Source organism: Chionomys nivalis, chromosome 11 (assembly GCF_950005125.1).
Source record: "Chionomys nivalis chromosome 11, mChiNiv1.1, whole genome shotgun sequence".
Classification (NCBI taxonomy): Eukaryota; Metazoa; Chordata; class Mammalia; order Rodentia; family Cricetidae; genus Chionomys; species Chionomys nivalis.
Genome location: NC_080096.1, coordinates 27108762 through 27128559, shown reverse-complemented (window position 1 = coordinate 27128559; position 19798 = coordinate 27108762). Strand labels below are relative to the sequence as shown.

The window sequence follows — 19798 nt, the reverse complement described above, 5'->3', positions numbered from 1 at the left end:
GTTCCTAGCTCAGATATCTGACGTGTGGAACGAAGGAACCTTCAGTCGTAGGAGGCAGCTTGCTTGTGTATTTGTTGTTATTGTTGGGTTTTGTTGTTGTTGTTATTTTGGGTTTGTTTTGTTTTGTTTCAGTTTTTCAAGACAGGGTTTCTCTATGTAGCCTTGGCTGTCCTGGAACTCATTATGTGGACCAGACTGGCCTTGAACCTACACAGATTCACCTGCCTCTACCTCCCAAGTGTTAGGATTAAAGGTGTGCACCTCTACCACCCGGCCTAGATTGTGTTTTAATGCAGGAAAATATTAAGAATAATTGGTGAGCTTTCTGCTTTGGCTTTGAAAGCCCTTCCTATTTTATTTATTTATTTATTTTCCTTTTTATTTATTGATTTATTAAAGATTTCTGCCTCCTCCTCCCCACCACCACCTCCCATTTCCCTCCCCCTCCCCCAATAAAGTCCCCCTCCCTCGTCTGCCCTAAGAGCAATCAGGGTTCCCTGCACTGTGGGAAGTCCAAAGACCATCCACCTCCATCCTGGTCTATTAAGAGGAGTATCTAAACTGCCTAGGCTCCCACAAAGCCAGTACGCAGTAGGATCAAAAACCCATTGCCATTGTTCTTGAGTTCTCAGTAGTCCTCATTGTCTGCTATGTTCAGCGAGTCCGGTTTTATCCCATGCTTTTTCTGACCCACCAGCTGGCCTTGGTGAGTTCCCGATAGAACAACCCCATTGTCTCAGTGTGTGGGTGCCCCCCTCGTGGTCCTGAGTTCCTTGCTCGTGCTCTCTCTCCTTCTGCTCCTGATTTGGACCTTGAGATTTCAGTCCGGTGCTCCAATGTGGGTCTTTGTATCTGTCTCCTTTCATCGCCTGATGAAGGTTACTGTTCAGGAGGATGGCCCTTCCTATTTTAATCTGGAGGCTGTGGCGTGGTGTGGACTCTAGTTCTGAAATGGTTCTGTACAGTGAAGTCAAATCAGATATGTTTTAACTTTTGCACATTCATTTCTGTCTGGTAGATGTATTTCTGTAGCAGGGTAATAAAAGTATAACTTTGTGTATGTACTTTAATTGTGCAGTATTATAGTAAGCTTATGGGTTCGGGTTCAAAACCATGTGCTTCATAGGTTATAAGATTTTCTTTAAGATTTGATTTAATTGTGTGTGTGTGATGTGTATGTGAGTACAGGTGCCCTCGGGGGCTAGAGGTTTCACATCCCTTGGTATTAGAGTTAGGAACCATGTGATGTGGGTGCTGGAAATTGAACTCAGGTCCTCTGGAAGAGTAGTATGTGTTCTAAATTGCTAAGCCATCTTTCCAGCCTAGTTAGGAGATTTCTAAGGATATTTTTGCTCATACTTGTTTTAAAAGTTGATATATCGGTTTTGTGTGTACTCACGTGTGTGCTGTTAGGCAACTTTCAGAACTGGATTCTCACCTTTATTCAGCCTTGTGAGGCAGGATCACTATTTTCTGCTGTACTGTGTACTCTCCTTGCAATTACAGATTCACACCACTGTGTCTTTTTTTTTCTTTTATAAATTTTTTTGCAGGAGTTTATTTTTATTTTTTTTACATTGTTTTGCCTGCAAGTATCTCAGATTCCTTGGAACAGGAGTTAGAGACAGTTGCTAGTACCTTGTGGATGCTGGGAATTGAACCCAGGTGCTATGAAAGAGTGCTCTTACCCACTGAGCCATCTCTCCACCCCTACTCTGCGTCTTTTTACGTAGTTTTTTACGTGCCTTCCAGGGATAAACTGGCTTTACTGAGTGAGCCCTCCCCAGCCCATTCACACTGACTTAGAACACATTGCCACAGGAAGTGCTCTTTCCTTGTGGGTGATCCCTCAGGTAGAAAGTAAATGGTGGCCACTGAAAGACCAAAGAAAGTTGGGGTTGGTGGACGATAGGAAGGCATGGGCTGCTCAGGACTTTCCTAGCTGGTCCTTACCAGGGCTTTGTACTAAGGGGAAGAAGGTGTGTTTTTGTTTGTTTTAAAGGAGTCTCTGCAAGCTCTTAACATTCTGATACGTGGGAGATCCTAACTCAATCTTGGACTTTTATCCTGCTTCAAGAATTCCTATGCCTGTAACTCCTTTACAGGCGCATCAAGTCCTAGTTAGTATCAGATTCCTTTATCACATCTAACCTATCACTTTGGACTTTTGCTAGATGTTTTTCATCTGAAGAGTTTCCATGTGCATTTAATAAAAACGTTACCTAAATTAGGGAGAATGTTATCTGAAACTAAAATGCAGCTTATAAAACAAGCAATTCCTTTTAGCCAGGAGAGAAATTAACCTCCAAGAAAATGTTGACATTTACAGTTGGTTTAAAAAAGAAAAAAACACAAATTTGACTGATTGTCCTTGACAAAACCTGTGAATTTGTCGAATTTTATGCACCTTGTTTGAAAGCTCCAAAGAAGGGTCAGAAAAGCTAGGTTAATTTTCATCATTGTAGCCCTGATTACGTTTGACTGGAGGCTGTGATGGGGAAGGAAAGCAGAGTTTGGCAAGTCTCACTTGGCTGTTCATACTCGGTGTCTGTATTGCCTTTAGATTCCTGCGGGGAAGCTCATAAGCATTGCAGAAAAGAAGAAACCCTTGTGCAATTTAAACAAGCATTGCAGATTTAAATCCATACTGGGTCTGTGCTCTCCTAGGTTTTCGTGTGGTCTCGAAAAAATAAGTGCAGACACCTTTCCCTTTCCCCGGGTGGTTTTAGCTTTGTGCTCAATGTTTTCCTACGTCTTACCTGTGCTTCTCCTTCGTCTTCAGAATGCAAAGGTTCACATTCTTGATACTGAAAGTTTTGAAAGTACATTTGGTCCAAAGTCACAGAGAAAGCGGCCAAACTTGTTTGCAAGTGATATGCAGTCCCTTCTAGAAAATGCTGAAATGTCCACTGAGAGCTATGACCAGGGCAAGGACCGAGATTTGGTGACGGAAGACACTGGTGTAAGGTACGCATTTGATCCTTGCTGCTGTGCTAGTACAGAATGTCTTCTCTGAGCCCTCCGTGCTGCTGTGGGGTGTGGTGGTGGCGCTCAAAAGTAGTTTCCTCAGACTAGAGGCGTCAGTGCAGTGGAGGCCAGACCAAAAATAATTCCACATGGCTTCATCACCGCATACTGCTCTTCACTCCCAAGGAGAAAGGAGTAAGTCAGTGGTGTACACTGCCATTCTAAAATTACAGAATGTAGTTAAGTTGGAGATTGGCTCTGGTTTCCTGGGTCTCTTGATCACTGCGGCTTATGGTTGATCTTTTTCTATGACCTTTCAAAGATAATATGAAAATGTGATGAACCTGCATAAAGGTTTCGGGGTTTGCTCGTTTGTTAAAATTTGTATCCTTGTATTTTGTGTATGTCTGTGTGGGTATATGAGTGCCACAGTAAGGAGGTCAGAGGAGTTGATTCCTCCTTCTCCATGTGGGCCCTGGGGATCTGACTCAGGTTGTCGGGCTTACAGAGACCATTTTTACACAGTAAGCCATCTTGCCACCCTCCGCTTATTTTTAAATTATCACACACAGTGATGGTTTTCATTATGGCATTTTCATATGTATGTGTCCTACTTTTGTAGTGAGTTTTTATTTTCATTTTATATTGTTTGGAAGAGGAATCTTGTGGGGAGTCATATGCTAAAGATGGCAAATCACCCATCGGGATTCCCGCAATACCTCTTTTGTTGACTGACCTGGAACTCACTATGTAGAGTTATTACATAGCCTCAAACTCACAGAGATCCTCCTACTCTTCCTCCCAAGTGCTAGTCTTTTTTTTTTTTTTTTTGGTTTTTCGAGACAGGGTTTCTCTGTGGCTTTGGAGCCTGTCCTGGAACTAGGTCTTGTAGACCAGGCTGGTCTCAAACTCACAGAGATTGACCTGTCTCTGCCTCCCAAGTGCTGGGATTAAAGGCGTGTGCCACCACCGCCCGGCTCCAAGTGCTAGTCTTAAAGGCGTGAGCCACCACATCTAGCTATAGTAATTTTTTATTTACAAATATACCTTTTTCAGTAGACTTTCATTGTGGCACGCTTTGTTAATTGGATAGTTGTGCTGTTTCTAGGTGCTCCTGTGGTCATCAGTGACACTGAGTCTTCCTCATTCCTAAGGATTATTAGAGGCACACACATTTAATCCCCCAGCACCTCGGAGGCAGAGGCAGGTGGATCTCTGTGAGTTTGAGACTGCCTGGTCTACAGAGTGAGTTCCAGAACAGCCAGAGCTACACAGTGAGGCCCTACCTCACAAAACAAATGAAGGAACAAAACAAAACCAAAGAGGATTACTGATTGGCAAGTCATGATATCACATCAAAGGGTGTGCGAACTTTTGATAGGCAGCTGCCACCTTGTCCTGTAGACAGGCTTAGCTTCTCTGAGGCAGTGCTGGAGGACTGTGCGGGCAAGTTTAGCTGTCTCACAGAAATGAAGACTACGATGGTGTCACCTCATTGCTGTTGCCATCCCGTCTCAGTAGAGAAAAGAGCAGGCCATCTGAGACCAAACAGAGAAGTAGCATATTCATTTATTAGAATTATTTGAATGTTTGTGTTCATGTGGAGGGATGTGCCTGTGCACATGGACAGAGAGGTCAACTTGAATGGTCAACCTTTTAAAAAAATTTTATATGTGTATGGGTATTTTGCATGTCCGTATGTATGCAGTATGCACCAAGTATGTTCTTGGCACCCATAGAGGCCAGAAGAGGGCATTGGATCCCCTGGAACTAAAATTTAAAGATAGTTGTAAGTTACCATGTGGATACTAGGAATTGAACCTGGGTCCTCTGGAAGAGCAGCCAGTGCTCTTCATTCCTGAGCCATCTCCAGCCCGCAGCTGTCTTCTTCTGTTGCCCTTCACGTTGTGTTTTTGAGACAGTATCTCTTGTACCTGGAACTTGCTGATTGCTTTGACTAGCTGGCTAGCAAGCTTCAGAGATCTTCCTGTCTATCCCTTCCCCTGTGCTGAGATTACAGGCACACTCCACCATGCCCAGCTTTTTTCTTGTTGTTATTGGGGTTTTTTTTTTTTTTTTTTTTGGTGTTTTTTGTTTGTTTGTTTTGAGACAGAGTTTCTCTGTGTAACAGTTTTGGCTGTCCATGAACTTGCTCTGTAGACCAGGCTGGCCTCAAACTCACAGAGATCCACTTGTCTCTGCTTCCTGAGTGCTGGGATCAAAGGCATGTGCCACCACTGCCTGACTTAACTTTTTTATTTAATTATTATTTGTTTGTATGTGCATATGCATGTGTGCCACAGTGTACATGTGTGGTCAGAAGACAACTTGTGAGAGTCAGTTCTCCTTCCACCAGGGATCAAACTCAGATTGTCAGACTTAGCAGCAAGCATCTTTACTCAGACATCTCACTGGCCAATATTTGAACTTTTTTGTTGGCTTTGCTGTCATCTTCCTTTAAAAGGTAGAGTAGATAATTGGGGAGGACAGACTATTTTTGTTTCATTTTTCTTAAATAAATGTCCTTGAGGCTAGTAAGTAAGCAATTAGAAACTTTATCCAAAAAAGTGCCTCTCTCGAGAGCTGTGAAGTGTAGGTGGTGACACAGGTCCTGCTGTGCCCTTCTTAATTCCTGGTGACAGTGTCTAACTACAACCGTGCCTTTCCCCTTTTTATTTACTTATTTTTTATTGTAACATACATGTGGCATAGAATTTGCATTGGTGCCCAGCCATATCACTGTCAGCTCTGAATTTTCATCACCCTAGTTTGACAGGACTGTGTATGGATGAAGGAAATCACACATTGTTTATCCTTTTGTTTGGCTTATTTCATGTGGCATGATACCTTCAAGGTTCACTCAGTCTCATGGCAGTATGTCATAATGTCCTTTTTATTTATTTTTTAGTAGGATTCTTTTTGTGGTTTTTAATTTTTATTATTTTTAAATTATGTGTGTTTATTTTTATTTTTAAAGATTTATTTATTCATTTATACAGTATCCTGCTTATAGGCCAGAAGAGGGCACCAGATCTAATTATAGGTGGTTGTGAATCACCATGTGGTTGCTGGGAATTGAACTCAGGACCTCTGGAAGAGCAGTCAGTGCTCTTCACCACTGAGCCATCTCTCCAGCCCCCTGTGTGTTTATTTTTTAAATATGTGTGTTTAAGGTTTTGGGGGGAGTTGTTTGTTTTGTTTTGATTGATTGATTTTATTATCTTAGTGTGTTTTGCCGGCACATAAGTGTGTGGACCACATGTGTATGGTGGCTGCAGAGGCAAGGAAAAGGTTTCAGATCTCTCAGGACTGGAGTAACCGACAGTTGTGAGCCAATCGTATGTGTGTGAGGAAATGAACTTAGGTCCTCTGCGAGAGCAGTAAACGGTCTTAACTGTTGAGTTGTCTCCAGCCCCTACCTTTACCCACCTTTTGATACAGGGTCTCACTGTGTAACCCTGGCTGGCCTGAAATTCACAGAGCTCCTCCTGCCTCTGCTTTCATGGTGCTAGAATTAAAGGCTTGCACACCACTCCTGGCACCGTCCTTCCTTCTTAAAGCCAACTGTGCATCATTTTAGATATTCTTTCCTTTAGTATATTTTGGGCTTTTTTGGTTTAGGTTGTTGTTGTGTATGTGTGTATATTTGCATTTTTGAGGCAGAGTCTTATACAGTCCTTGCTGGCTTGGAATTAACCGTGTAGACCAAGTTGTCTGACCACAGAGCTCCTCTTCTGCCTCTTTTGTGCTGGGATTATAGGCATGAACCACCACCGTTTCCCTTTAATCTTGATAATGCTTCAGTTGCTCATTTCCGGTCCTTTCTTCCCTAGAAATGAAGCTCAAGAAGAGATATATAAAAAGGGGCAGTCGAAAAGAATCTGGGGAGAGCTCTACAAGGTAAGACTTGTGGTAGTCCCTGGGCGGCTCCTTCAAATTTATGAGTTTGCAGGCACTGACTGACAGCGGAAGCTCTCAAATGAAATAACACTCTGCTGCTGGCTTCATCCTCTTCACTCCATGAAGAAGTGTGATGTAGCCTCCGGCATACGACCACAGTGCTTGAAAGGAAGAGCACTTGTGTTCTGTGTTGCCTGTGAGTCTTCTGTAGATTACCTGTTAGGGTGATGCCCCACATGGTTAGTGCGGCATAAGAATTGTAGGGTATTCAGCCTCACTGTCTAGTCTGCAAGGTAGAGCACATGTCTGGGAAGGGAAGAAAGGTGCAGACTCCTGAGTACGGAGCTAGTGCTTTTGAACTGGCCGAAGAGTGTTATTAGGAATCCCAAGCACAACCATAATAGAAAACTAGTACCATAAAGGTAAACTAAGCAGATTTAATTTTCTGTAAAATACACAAACTCATACGTACCTCGTATACCGAGTACTTGTGAGTCAGATGGATTTGCTCTAAGTTATTTTTCCTATTTGAAATCTGACAAGTTTTGTATATTCTTAGAATGAAAAACTTTGGAATTCTGCTCATTGGGCATTGAGACTGGATGTCACATACCCACTCTCCTCAGTAGACTATTTGCAGTTGCCTCTAAATGCTATTTTCTTCCTTTGGGTTCCCTTAAATGTCCCCCTTCATTTTGTATGTATTGTAACCAATCATTTCTGCCTCTTTGATTTGCAGGTGATCGACTCATCAGATGTTGTAGTTCAAGTACTTGACGCTAGAGATCCAATGGGTACTCGTTCCCCTCACATCGAAGCTTACTTGAAAAAGGAAAAACCCTGGAAACACCTCATTTTTGTACTCAATAAGTGTGATCTTGTTCCAACTTGGGCGACAGTAAGTTCAGCTTATGAACTTGTCCTAGCAGAGGCAGCTAGGACAAACCTTTCGCTGCACATTAGTGCATGGTTCTCGACACAGCCCGGAAAGGTCACACTCTTGGGACTATGGTCACAGGCACGTTCTTATGAAAACAGGGCTAATATGAACGCTCATGGTGGGCAAAGCCACCTTCTATCCTCGGACTGGGGGCAGCCCTGCAAGAATTTCTGTCCCCTCTGTGGAGGCAATTGCCAGTCACTGGCTGCTTCCCCATTGTGTTCCATTAATTGCATTTGGTAGTCATGATAGCTTTTCTGGAATATTGTTTTGCAGTCAGTTATTAGATGAAAGACAAAGCACTAACTGTCATACTTGAAAGAACATCTGAAAGAATTACAGCTGTTGTTCCCTTAGGCAACACTATTTGAAGCCATCCAGTAATTCCAGCTTAGATTCTTCCGAATATTGTAAACAAACAAACTATAATTTACTAGCATGTTTTTTCTCCCATAGAAACGGTGGGTCGCTGTGCTTTCCCAGGACTACCCAACACTTGCTTTCCATGCGAGTCTCACCAACCCCTTTGGAAAAGGAGCGTTCATTCAGCTTCTGCGGCAGTTTGGGAAGGTAGGGGGCTGCTTCTGCTGAGTTGTAGAGCTGACTTTATGTGAGGGGCTGGCTTGGGTGTCCAAAGTTGCTAACTTCAGGTCAGCATCTGGGAGGTTGAGGCGGAGGATCAAAAACTTGAAGCCAGGCCAGGCGGTGGGTGGGTGACCTTTAATTCTCTCTATGAGTTCAAGGCCAACCTGACCTACAGAGTGAGTTCTAGGACAGGGTCCAAAGCTATAGAGAAACCCTGTCTCAAACAGACAGACAAAAAGTTTAATGCTGGTATGGGCTTCATAATGAAATCTGTCTCAAAACTGCTGGCTCACTTCTTACTGTTTATAGGTATAAAAACCCACAGGCCATGTGGAGTCTGAGGAGTATGAGATGTTTTCTCTCTTGTCCTTCTTTGTGCCGTATCCCTGATGCCTAGTGATTCAGCCTTTGCCAGAGGATAGGTGCCAAGCCCCATACTCTGTGATCCCCATCACTTCAGGAATATCCTGGAACCAGATTCCCCCCTTTCTGCCTGGCTCTAACAAAAGACATGGCTCTTGTCCCACCCTTCCTCATTTCCCAGAAGCAATTTTTGACTCTTAGCCATAATTTCTGGTATTTCCTGTGTGCTATTAGTACATGTTTATGACTTATTTCTTATTTCCCCAACTCTTCCCCATGGTTTTACATACTTATTAAATGCGTCCTGCCTTAAAAATTTAGGACTTGGAGCCGGGCGGTGGTGGCGCACGCCTTTAATCCCAGCACTTGGGAGGCAGAGACAGGTGGATCTCTGTGAGTTCGAGACCAGCCTGGTCTACAGAGCTAGTTCCAGGACAGGCTCCAAAACCACAGAGAAACCCTGTCTCGAAAAACCAAAAAAAAAAAAAAAAATTTAGGACTTGGTTTTTGTTGTTGTTGTTGTTGTTGAGTGTGTGTTTTTTCTTTGGTTGATTGATTCATTTTGGTTCATTGGTTTTTTTTTTTGTGTGTGTGTGTGTGTGTGTGTGTCATTGAATCCAGAGCTATGGCCATGCTAATAAGAACTTGTTACTACTGAGCTATAAGTCGTTAGAAGTGGTGCTCTTGCATGCTCCCTATCTCTCTCGAACTCATTGTTTTATGGGGAGGGTTTTTTATTTTGTGGTGTTTTAATACCATATCTCAATGTGATCCGGGCTGGCTTCATAGTCACTGTGTAGCCAAGGCTGGCCTGGAATTTGCAGCAGTCTTTCTGCCTCGGCCTCCTGTTGTCTGCTGGTGCTGAGTACAATTAGGTTGCTTCTGTCCGTCTTCCCTGCGCTTGTCTTCCATGCCTCCTGCTTCCCCTGTCCTGTGGACAGCAGTGTTGGACTGGTTGTTCCTTGGTGTTCACCATTCTGGCTGAAATGCCATTCACACTGGTCAACTTGGGTGCTGTCCCTGCAGCTCTCTGGTAGAGGTCTTTGTCTCTTCTGTCTCTCTTTCCTGTTGTTTCTTTGTATGCTTAATATTTGGGCAGATACCCTGATAGAAAGATAGATAGAAGCAGGCAGGTAATCCACTTTGCAGCTAGCCTTCTCCCATGGGAACTGGCTCCTCCCAGCCTGGGTCTGCCTTCAAATACGGTGCCTGGGCACAGTGGCACAAGCTTCTAATCTCAGCTACTCAAAGACAGGGAACCTCCTCCCCCTAAAACGTCACTTTAGCTCAGGAGTTTGAAACCAACCTGAACAACATAGAACTGGTATCAAATTGAAAGCAAAAGTTCCCACAACCTTGATAGACTCTTGGTGTCTCTTTTGATGTGGGGATTGTTGAGTGATAGATATCACTGAAAGCTAATATTAATTAGGGACATGGGCATTTTCCTTGGGTTTGTATCTCCAGAAGGAAATCTTGAAGTTTGTAGATTTAGGTTTGGGTGCCCTGGGGGAGCAGGGTGCTAGAGGGTTGGTCTCACTGTGGTAGTTAGAGTTGGGTGGTACTGATGCAGCCAAGGCTGTGGTCAGACATGCACGTCCTGGGTGGGGATCTGTTAGTCTCTCCAGTACCTGGTGCTGCACCAAGATGAGGGGATGCACAAGCTCCCTTTTCCTGTGTTTGATGTATATGTTGTTAACCTAAAGCAAGGATGCTTTACATGGTGTCTGAGGACGTGGCTTCACTCAGTTTCACATCAAGTTGTGTTTGCTCTGCACTGTAGTAAGTAGTCTTCCATTAGCCAAGTAACGCCGCCTGACCTAAGGGATTCTATGGCTGCATATTATGTGATGGGTAGTCTTTTCTTTCCACAGTTGCACACAGACAAGAAACAAATCAGTGTTGGGTTCATTGGCTATCCAAATGTAGGCAAGAGCTCTGTGATAAACACATTACGATCCAAGAAGGTCTGCAATGTGGCCCCCATTGCAGGAGAAACAAAGGTGCGTATGAATTCTGCTCTGCATTGTATGTCTATGGAGACGCGACTGTTTAAGATACGGAGAGCTGGGCTGGAGAGGTGGCTCAGCGGTTAAGAGAACTGACTGTTCTTCCCGAGGACACGAGTTCACTTCCCAGCACCCACATGGCAGCTCACAACTGTCTGAAGATCCATTTCCAGGGGATCTGACACCTTCACACCAATGCACATAAAATAAAGTTAAATAAACCATAAAAAAAAAAAAAGATACGGAGAGCTTCCTTTTGTCTCCCCTTCCTCCTGTCCTCTTCCTTTCTCTGACAGCACTAGGGATCAAACCCAGGACACCACACACATACACCACACTGTAGTGTACCTGGCACCTAGTCCCTGTCTGCTTCCCAAGATTGAGCATGCCTTATATGCTACTAGGTTACTGTGGTGGGATTTGGTTGGTGTCCTTCATATTTAAGTCTTCTTTCTGTAAATTGCCACTCCCAACTTTTTTTTTTTTTTAAGATTTATTTATTTTTATGCGTATGAGTGTTTGGCCTTTGTGTATACATGTTCACTGCATGCATATGTCTGTTGCCAACAGAGGCCAGAGAGTACACCAGATCCCCAAGAACTAGATTTACTGACAGTTGTGAACTGCCATGTGGATGCTGGGAACTGAACCTGGGTCCTCTATGAGAGCAGCAAGTACTCCAAACCAGAGCCATCCTTCCAGCTCCTAATTCTAACCTTTCGTTTTGATAAAACCAACCCAAGAATATCTGGCATCCTGGTTAAAAAGGAACAAAAACTTAGTATTTAGGTAGATTCTGGTATTTGGAAGTCAGTGGCAAAGAGGCGAACAGTTCTGTGCTTCCGAGCACTTTGAAGACTTGGAGAGGGGTCACTGGTGGGTTTGTACAATAGTGAATGGAAATCCTGCCTCTGCCTTATTCTAGGACTCTTAGCGATGGAATTCTAGTTTGTGCTTGGTGGGAGTGTGTCATACTTGACTTAAGTAAAAGGTAGAATCTGGCCCCATGGTTCAGCAGGTTGCTTTCCTTCAGCCCTCCCTTCTCCCCTTTCTTTATTGACTTTTTTTTTGTTTGTTTTTTCAAGACAGGGTCCTTCTCCCCTTTCTAACTTTATACTGTAACATCATAGATTCGTGAAGTTAAGCTTTCATATTTGACTCTGGCAACACTTAGAATTTTTTGTCTGCAGGTCTGGCAGTATATTACCTTGATGCGTCGTATATTCCTGATTGACTGCCCTGGCGTGGTTTACCCCTCTGAGGACTCAGAGACCGACATAGTACTCAAAGGAGTGGTGGGTATTTGATTTTCACAATTCTGTTTTCATTTTGGGGGAGCCCTGAGAGCTTTTGCCACGCCTCGTTCAGAAGGCAGTCTGGGGTCAGCCTGTTTAACCAGACGCAAGAACATGATGCTGAACAGAGCGGCCTCTTTTCCACTCAGCCTGCCTCAGGAGGTCGAGGGGCTGTGGGCATATCTGGTCAGTGTCATCCTACAGCAATATGTAGTTTCCACATGGGATCCAAAGGGAAGCGGGGCTTGTTTATGCTTGGTGATAATTCATGTGTGGGTTTCTGGATTGAGTCATCTTGGAACCCAGGCATTTCCTCACTTGTTTCTGAGTGTGACTGAACACTTTAAGCAATCCCCTTAACTGCAACCATGCTTCTAGCATACATCCTTGGCACATTCCTCCCCTTCCTTCGGAAATTCTTGGATTCCTTTTTGTGTTCTGGGTTGTGGAATTTGCAGACATTTTTACCATTCCTGCCAGTGAGTAAGTAACACAAAGCATTCCAACTTCAAGCTGCCTGTGGCGGCCACAGTCATTTTGCGGTAAGGTTAGATTAGAGTTGATCTCTGGGCTTCATGACTGTGGTCAGCTCTCAGTGGTGCTCCTTGCTCCTGCCTAGCTATCTCAGACACAGACTCTAGCAAGGCCCCACTCACCTTGTGATACTGAAATCTGTTTCACTTGATAAAGATCACTGAGTTTTTCTGTCTGTGCTAAGAGTCGAACAAAGCATTTCCATTACTTTCTAGGTTCAAGTTGAAAAAATTAAGGCTCCTCAGGACCACATTGGTGCTGTCCTTGAACGAGCAAAGCCAGAATATATCAGCAAAACATATAGGATTGACGCCTGGGAGAATGCTGAGGACTTCCTTGAGAAACTAGCTTTCCGTACTGGGAAGTTACTGAAGGTGAGCCAGTATGTTTGGGGATTGGCACTGGGACACACAGACTTGCCGTCGTGAGAGCAGTAGGAACTGTGTCAGCTAGATGCTGATGAGCAGCCAGGGTGGCTGAAATGACCCCCACGGGGAAGTACTTTGCTCTTTGGGTCTAACTGGGAGTCTATCCTATCTTTGCAGGGTGGAGAGCCCGACTTGCAGACTGTGGGTAAGATGGTTCTCAATGACTGGCAGAGAGGTCGGATCCCTTTCTTTGTCAAGCCACCCAATGCAGAGCCACTGACAGCTCCCCAGGTAAGAACAGGGTGAACACAGCTCCTGAAGGAAAGTGGGTTCAAATGACCCCTATGTGGCATAACTGTCAGTTGTCTCCCTTCGTGGGGTATTGTAGGAGGCCGCTTGTTGGTTCCCAGCTGCTCAGTCCCAAAATAATCACACAGAAACCATATTATTTGCAATACTGTTTAGACAATAGCTTAAGCGTATTTCTGGCTAGCTCATATCTTAAATTAACCCATCTCCATTAATCTGTGTATTGCCATGGGTAAAGTTCCAGTCTCCAGCAGGGCTCCATGGCTTCTCTTTGACTCTACACTCTTTATCCCAGCATTCAGTCTAGCTTTCCCCATCTAGTTCTGTTCTGCTCTGCCGTAGTCTCAAAGAAGTTCTTTATTAATCAATGGTAATCACAGCTATAGAGGGGAATCTCACATAAGAAAAGGGGAAATGATGTGGGAGGTCCTTCTGTCTATATGTTGCTTTTATTCATTAATAAATAAATTGCCTTGGTCTGTTGATAGGGCAGAGTAGAACTAGGCTGGGAAAACTAAACTGAATGCTGGATGCTGGGAGAAAGGAGGCGGAGTAAAAGAGAAACCTCATAGCCCCACTGGATGGAACGTTATCCAGTAAGCCACAGCCACATGGTGATGCGCAGATTAATAGAAATGGGTTAAATTAAGATGTAAGAGCTAGCCAATAAGAAGCTAGAGCTAATAAGCCAAGCAGTGATTTATTTAATACAATTTCTGTGTGGTTATTTCAGGAGTCTCCATGGCCAAGAAACGAGCTAGCGGCCTCTTACAACAGTGGGGCAGCATCTTCGTTTCTGCTATGTGTGTATCATTCCAGAGAGGGTAGACTTTTTGAGGAACATTAGAAACAAGGCAGAAGAACGAGTGCAGATACCAGCCTTTGGGACTGGAAGAAGAAGTTAATATTTGTTAAATGTCTCTTTTCTGTGGGAGCATAGGTGTTGCCTAAGTTCATTCATGAAGAAACCTTTATTCGTACTAACCATAGCCTCAGGAACAAGGGAGTGAATAGGAGCCCTTGCTTTAAAGAAAGCTGAGAGTGCATGGAAGGAGTTGATGTTCTGGCTGGGAGGTGCTGGGCTTGGCTTGGGGACTGAGCTAAAACACGAATAGGAAGCTCCCTGCTTCCACATGGGTCTTACCTGGACAGTGACTTGTCCTAAGACTCAATATTAACACTTGACTTTCGTGTTTCTAGGGTACCAGAGGGCTTCAGTAAGAAGCAGACAGGTCCCTGCTCTGATGGACTTAGTTAGATTCTAGTGGTGGGGCTGGAGTCAAGCTATGTAAGTGCATGTAAACGTGTGTGGTAGATACTGAGTATGTACTGTTTTTCTACTTCATTTCTGAAGTTCTCTGACTATTGAGGTTCTGGTTTTCATTTCCAGAGTTAGTGGCGACCCCACAGCCTGCTATGGAACTATAGCATCACAGTTACACTCAGCCAGCTACAAATTCAGGGCTCTGGAGTGCGGTTTGCTAGAGGAATAGCATGACTCAGGAGAGTACTTTATCTGTGGTTACTGGTTTCTTACAGAGCCTAAAGGTCAGAAGAGCCCAACGAAAACCATGCCTAAGCCATGTAGGAAGAGGCAGCACCTTGTGTTCTTGAGCTGGGTGGGCACATCAGTGTCTTTGCCATCGTAGAGGAGTTTTTCATTGTGTAGATGAGCCAGTGGCTATAGGTGATCCAGCTCAATCTCCAACCCTTCTTCTCTACCCAGAGGTTGGAGGTGAGACTATGATTGTTGCCTGATTCTTTGTGCTGACTGGGTCCTACCTGAAACCAGCTAGTTTCCATTAAAGTATGCTGGAAAGGTGTTCCTCAGGAATACCAGGTGGCACACATCCCTCAAAAGCACCCAGATGGTTTAGGGCCTCTGTGCCAAGAACGTACTTTTTTTTTTTTTTTTTTTTTTTTTTTTTTTTATGCTTGAATGCAGCCAAGTATTCAGAGTTGTCAGTGTCGTGAAGATGTGGCCAGGATAAGTGTTGATGGAGGCGGAGGAAGACTTGTGAGTGAGGTTAGGGAGAGCTTCCGAGGAGCTGGCCCTCAGCAGAGATCTGACTCATAACAACGACCCCTACTCCGTGTTTCTCCCTTTTATTTTTCTTTGGTTCATCATCCTTTTCCTGTGGGTGAAGTAGTCATTTCTTGAAGATCTGAAGGCTAGAAATTGCCAGATGTATGGTAGCTCACACCTTTCATCCCAGCACTCAAGAGGCAGAGGCAGGCGGATTTCTGAGTTTGAGGGCAACCTGGTCTATAGAGCAGGTTACAGGACAGCCAGAACTACACAAAGAAACCCTGTCTTGAAAGAAAAAAAAGAAATCTAGAAATCACTTCACTGCTAAATGTACAAACTTTTAAAATTTGTGATTTGAATATGTTTGTGTACACACATGCGTGCCATGGTGTACCTGTGAGAGTCCAAGAACAACTTTGGGGAGTTGGTTTTTGCTTTTCCCCATGTGGATTCTGTGCATTGAACTCAGGTTGTAAGGTTGGGCAGTAAGTGCCTCCACCAGCTGAGCCAACTTGCCAGCTCAAAACATACAAACTTTTGTATAATTTCCCCCATTTCATGGGTTCTGGACTTGTTTAACATTTTATCCAGCCACTCTTTGGAGAGTCATTATTTGAGTCTAGGTCACAGAGAAGATAATCACATGAGAAATGCTGTGGAAAGCTTGGCACATGCTGTATGTGCATGGATACCCAAAATAAGCTATTCAGTGTTTCTAGGCTCAGTGCTCATTCTGAATTCTGGCCTGGGGCAACTCTTTGGAAAGAGGTCTCCTTATATTTCTACTTATATTTCCTGGTCCTCGTTTGACCTGGCTTCTGTTTTCTTGGGCTTGTGTCTGTTTTTCTATGTGCCTCCTCTGCTCCCTGTTCCTGATAACCAAGGAGGACACTCACTGGTCAGTTGGTTTCATCGGCTTGGTACCTTTTCTCCGGAATCACAGTTCTGTCGCTTTGGTCCTTTACAGTCCTGGCTGCTCTGCTGACTTACGTTGGCTCAGAGTAGATGAGCGACGCCGTTCACATTTGAGGGTCTTCCCTTCTTTGCTTAGATCTGAGAGGAGGATTGTTCACCCGAGAGCCGGGTAGGAATTCAAGCATGGGTTTCCTTTTCTGGTTCTGCTTGTCTCTTCATGCCTCTTTTGGTCCTCTCTAGCTTCCACCTTCCTCACCACTGGAAGTTCCTGCAGAAAAAAACCAGAACAAACCAGAAGAAGAGATCTCGGGAACCCTAGCTGAAAAGTCAGGTTCTGTCACTGAAAAAGAACCAGAAGCAGGCCATTCCCAGGACTCAAACTCAGAGATGCAACAGATCCTCGCACGTGTTCGCCAGAACTTCGGCAAAATCAATGTGGGGCCTCAGTTTTCTGCGGATGACCTGGTTCCTGTGGAGCTGTCAGACATGGAAGACGATCTGGAAAGCCTTTCTGCAGAGGAGGAGGAGCAGGAACAGTCAGGAGCAGGGACAGCGGATGTTGTGGAAGAGCCTTCCCAGGACTCTCAGGAAGAACCAGTGGAAAAGGACACCAAAGCAGTGATTAGAGCCTTAGATGAAAAGATTGCCAAGTACCAGAAGTTTCTAAACAAAGCCAAAGCCAGAAAGTTCTCAGCCATCAGGTAAGATCTTCTTTCTTTTCCTCCCTCTCCTCCTCCTCTTCCGCCTCCTCTTCTCCCCCACTTCCTTCCTCCTCCTCTTTCTTCCTCCTCCTCCTTTTTCTCTTCTTCCCTCCCTCCCTTCTTCCTTATTTCTTTTTCTTTGTTCTCTCTTCTTTCTCTTCCTTCTTTCTTCTCTCTTTCTTCCTAATTAGCTTACCTGGTTTTTCCTCACTTGCCATGAACATTGACTTTGGTGTTAGAATTTTAAAGGGCTTAGGATGGAAGCCAGGGCCTGTGTCTACCAGGCAAGTGCTCTACCACTTAGCTCCAATCCCAATCTGAGTAATAGTTCGCTAGGAACTAGGAGTGATTGCTTTAAAAAGCAAAAAAAAAAACCCGGGGGTTGTGGTGCACACCTTTAATCCCAGCACTCTGGAGGCAGAGGCAGGTGGATCTCTGTGAGTTCAAAACCAGCCTGGGCTACAAGAGCTAGTTCCAGGACAGAATCCAAAGCTACAGAGATCTCTGTCTTGATTTAAAAAAAAAAAAAAAGTCCACCTGAAACCAAGAACGGTGGTTATCTATATTTAACGCGAGCTATAAAAGCTGCTGGACACTGGCTGTATCACCCGCAGTCACCACAAACATGGAATTTCCTTTTCACCTCTCCACATCAGCCTGTTGAGGGCAGTTAAAAGGAGTGCTGGGCAGCTTTGTGACCTTGCTTTTATTTTTCAGAATATCCAAGGGCTTAAGTGAAAAGGTTTTTGCAAAATATGAAGAAGAGAAGAAAGCGTCTGCGGAAGTCAGGGGTGCAGGTGAGGTTGATTCTTCGAGCCTTTTAGACTTGTGCCTCTAGGATAATTTCCTCCATGCAGCCAGATGCTAGGCCTCTGGTTCCATATCCACTTCCATGCAAATTGGATTCTCCACTTGGAATTCTGCACCTTTTTTTTTTTTTTTTTTAAAGTATTTTTTTTTTAATATTTATTTATTTATTATGTATACAATATTCTGTCTGCGTGTATGCCTGCAGGCCAGAAGAGGGCGCCAGACCTCTTTACAGATGGTTGTGAGCCACCATGTGGTTGCTGGGAATTGAACTCAGGACCTTTGGAAGAGCAGGCCATGCTCTTAACCGCTGAGCCATCTCTCCAGCCCGAATTCTGCACCTTTGTTAAGATCAAAGTTGATAGCACGGGAATATTGCTTTTCAGAAGTGCATATTGCAGGTGGTGGTGGCGCGTGGCTTTAATCCCAGCAGGCAGAGGCAGGTGAATCTCTGATTTCAAGGACAGCCAGGGCTACACAGAGAAACCCTGTCTCGAAAAACAAAAAGAGAATGCCTCATTTTTGCCAGGCGATGCTGGCACACACATTTAATGCCTTCAGTTGGGAAACAGACAGGCGGATCTCTGTGAGTTGAAGGCCAACCTGATCTACAGTGTGAGTTCCAGGACAGCCATGGCAACACAGAGAAACCCTGCCCACAAAAACAAAAGTGCATTTTAATAATTCACAGTTGAAGAGAAGGGTCTGCAGCCAAATTGGGACAGGAGGTCTGTCTTAGCTACTTTTCTATTGCTGTGATAAAGCACATGACCAAAGCAGCTAATGGAAGGGCTTAATTGGGGCTTACAGTTCCAGAGGGGTAGGAGTCCATCATGGAAGGGAGCGTGGCAGCAGGCAGGCAGACGTGGCACTTACTGGGCAATTCATATCCCATTCCACAAACAGGAAGCAGATAGCACATTGGGAATGGCTGGAGGCTTTTTTAGCCTCAGAGCCCACTTCTGTGATACATGTCACCTTTTCCAAGCTGTTCCACCAGGTGGGGACCAAGTATTCAAACCTTTTGAGCCATTGGGGCCATTTCCTCCAGACCAGCACTTAATGTCATATAAATTTACTGATAGTGTCTGAGTGCTGCAGCTCAGACCCCACTGTGGCCCTGGCCTGCTGCTGTAGCCCTGCTTGTACCCACTGTAGTCTTCCAAACAGATTTTTGAAATACTGTTTCAAGTTTTAATCTCCTCTCTGTTTTATGTATCATTTGTACCCAGCACCCACCAAAAAGGGAAGGAAGCGGAATGCAGAGATGGAAGAAGAACCTTCAAATAAATCTCAGAGGATGCTGACCTGTAAGGAAGTAAGTACTCTGCTTCTTTTAACGAGGCAGGGGCATAGAAAGTAGAAGTCCAGCTGGGCATGGTGGCGTATCCTCACCATGCCTTTAGTCCCAGCATTAGGAGGCAGAAGCAGGCAGATCTCTTGAGTTTGAGGTCAGTCTGGCTTACATAGTGAGTCCTTAGACAGCCAGAGCTGCATAGTGAAACCCTGTCAGGGGAAGACAACAACAGAAAAAAAAAATAGAAGTTTTTTACATTTATTATGTGCACAGGCATCTCATGACATGGTAAGCCCCTGGAGATCAGAGAACAACTTGCTGGTTCTCTCTATCATATAAGTCGTGGGAATGGAGCTTAGATAGTTAAACTTGTCAGAAAAGACCTTTAACCCTGAGCCATCCTTTCAGCTTTTTGTTCTTTCCTTTGAGGCAGGGTCTTGGTATGCAGTCCCCTTATCTTGGTCTCTCAAATGCCCAGTTTATAGGTATAAGCTATAGAACTAGAAGTCCAGTTCCCAAGACCTGTTCTTTCAGAAACAAAAGTATTTAGAGCTGAGAGTTCTAGGAACCCCACTAACCAACACAGAGGCTTAGTTTTATTTATAAACGCTTGGCCGATAGCTCAGGCTTGTTGCCATCTAACTCTTTCTATACGTTCTGCTTCCTCGGCAGCTAGCTGATGTCTCTCCTGATTCTGCCCTTCTTCATCCCAGTATCCTCAGTTTGATTGTCCCGCCTAACCTTATCCTGCCTTGCTGTAGGCCAGTCAGCTTCTT

General features: G+C 44.4%; 1 protein-coding gene across 1 annotated transcript in view; it reads left to right on the top strand.

Moving 5' to 3' along the window:
• Nucleotides 1-19798, top strand: part of Gnl2 (G protein nucleolar 2) — a 28124-nt gene that overhangs the window by 7663 nt on the left and 663 nt on the right. Inside the window, exons 5-15 of the mRNA XM_057784956.1 lie at nt 2783-2967; nt 6801-6867; nt 7607-7765; nt 8264-8377; nt 10630-10758; nt 11955-12059; nt 12809-12967; nt 13139-13252; nt 16455-16915; nt 17633-17712; nt 18958-19043. Coding sequence (XP_057640939.1) covers nt 2783-2967; nt 6801-6867; nt 7607-7765; nt 8264-8377; nt 10630-10758; nt 11955-12059; nt 12809-12967; nt 13139-13252; nt 16455-16915; nt 17633-17712; nt 18958-19043 — 1659 coding nt within the window. The remainder of the gene's footprint in view (nt 1-2782; nt 2968-6800; nt 6868-7606; nt 7766-8263; nt 8378-10629; nt 10759-11954; nt 12060-12808; nt 12968-13138; nt 13253-16454; nt 16916-17632; nt 17713-18957; nt 19044-19798) is intronic.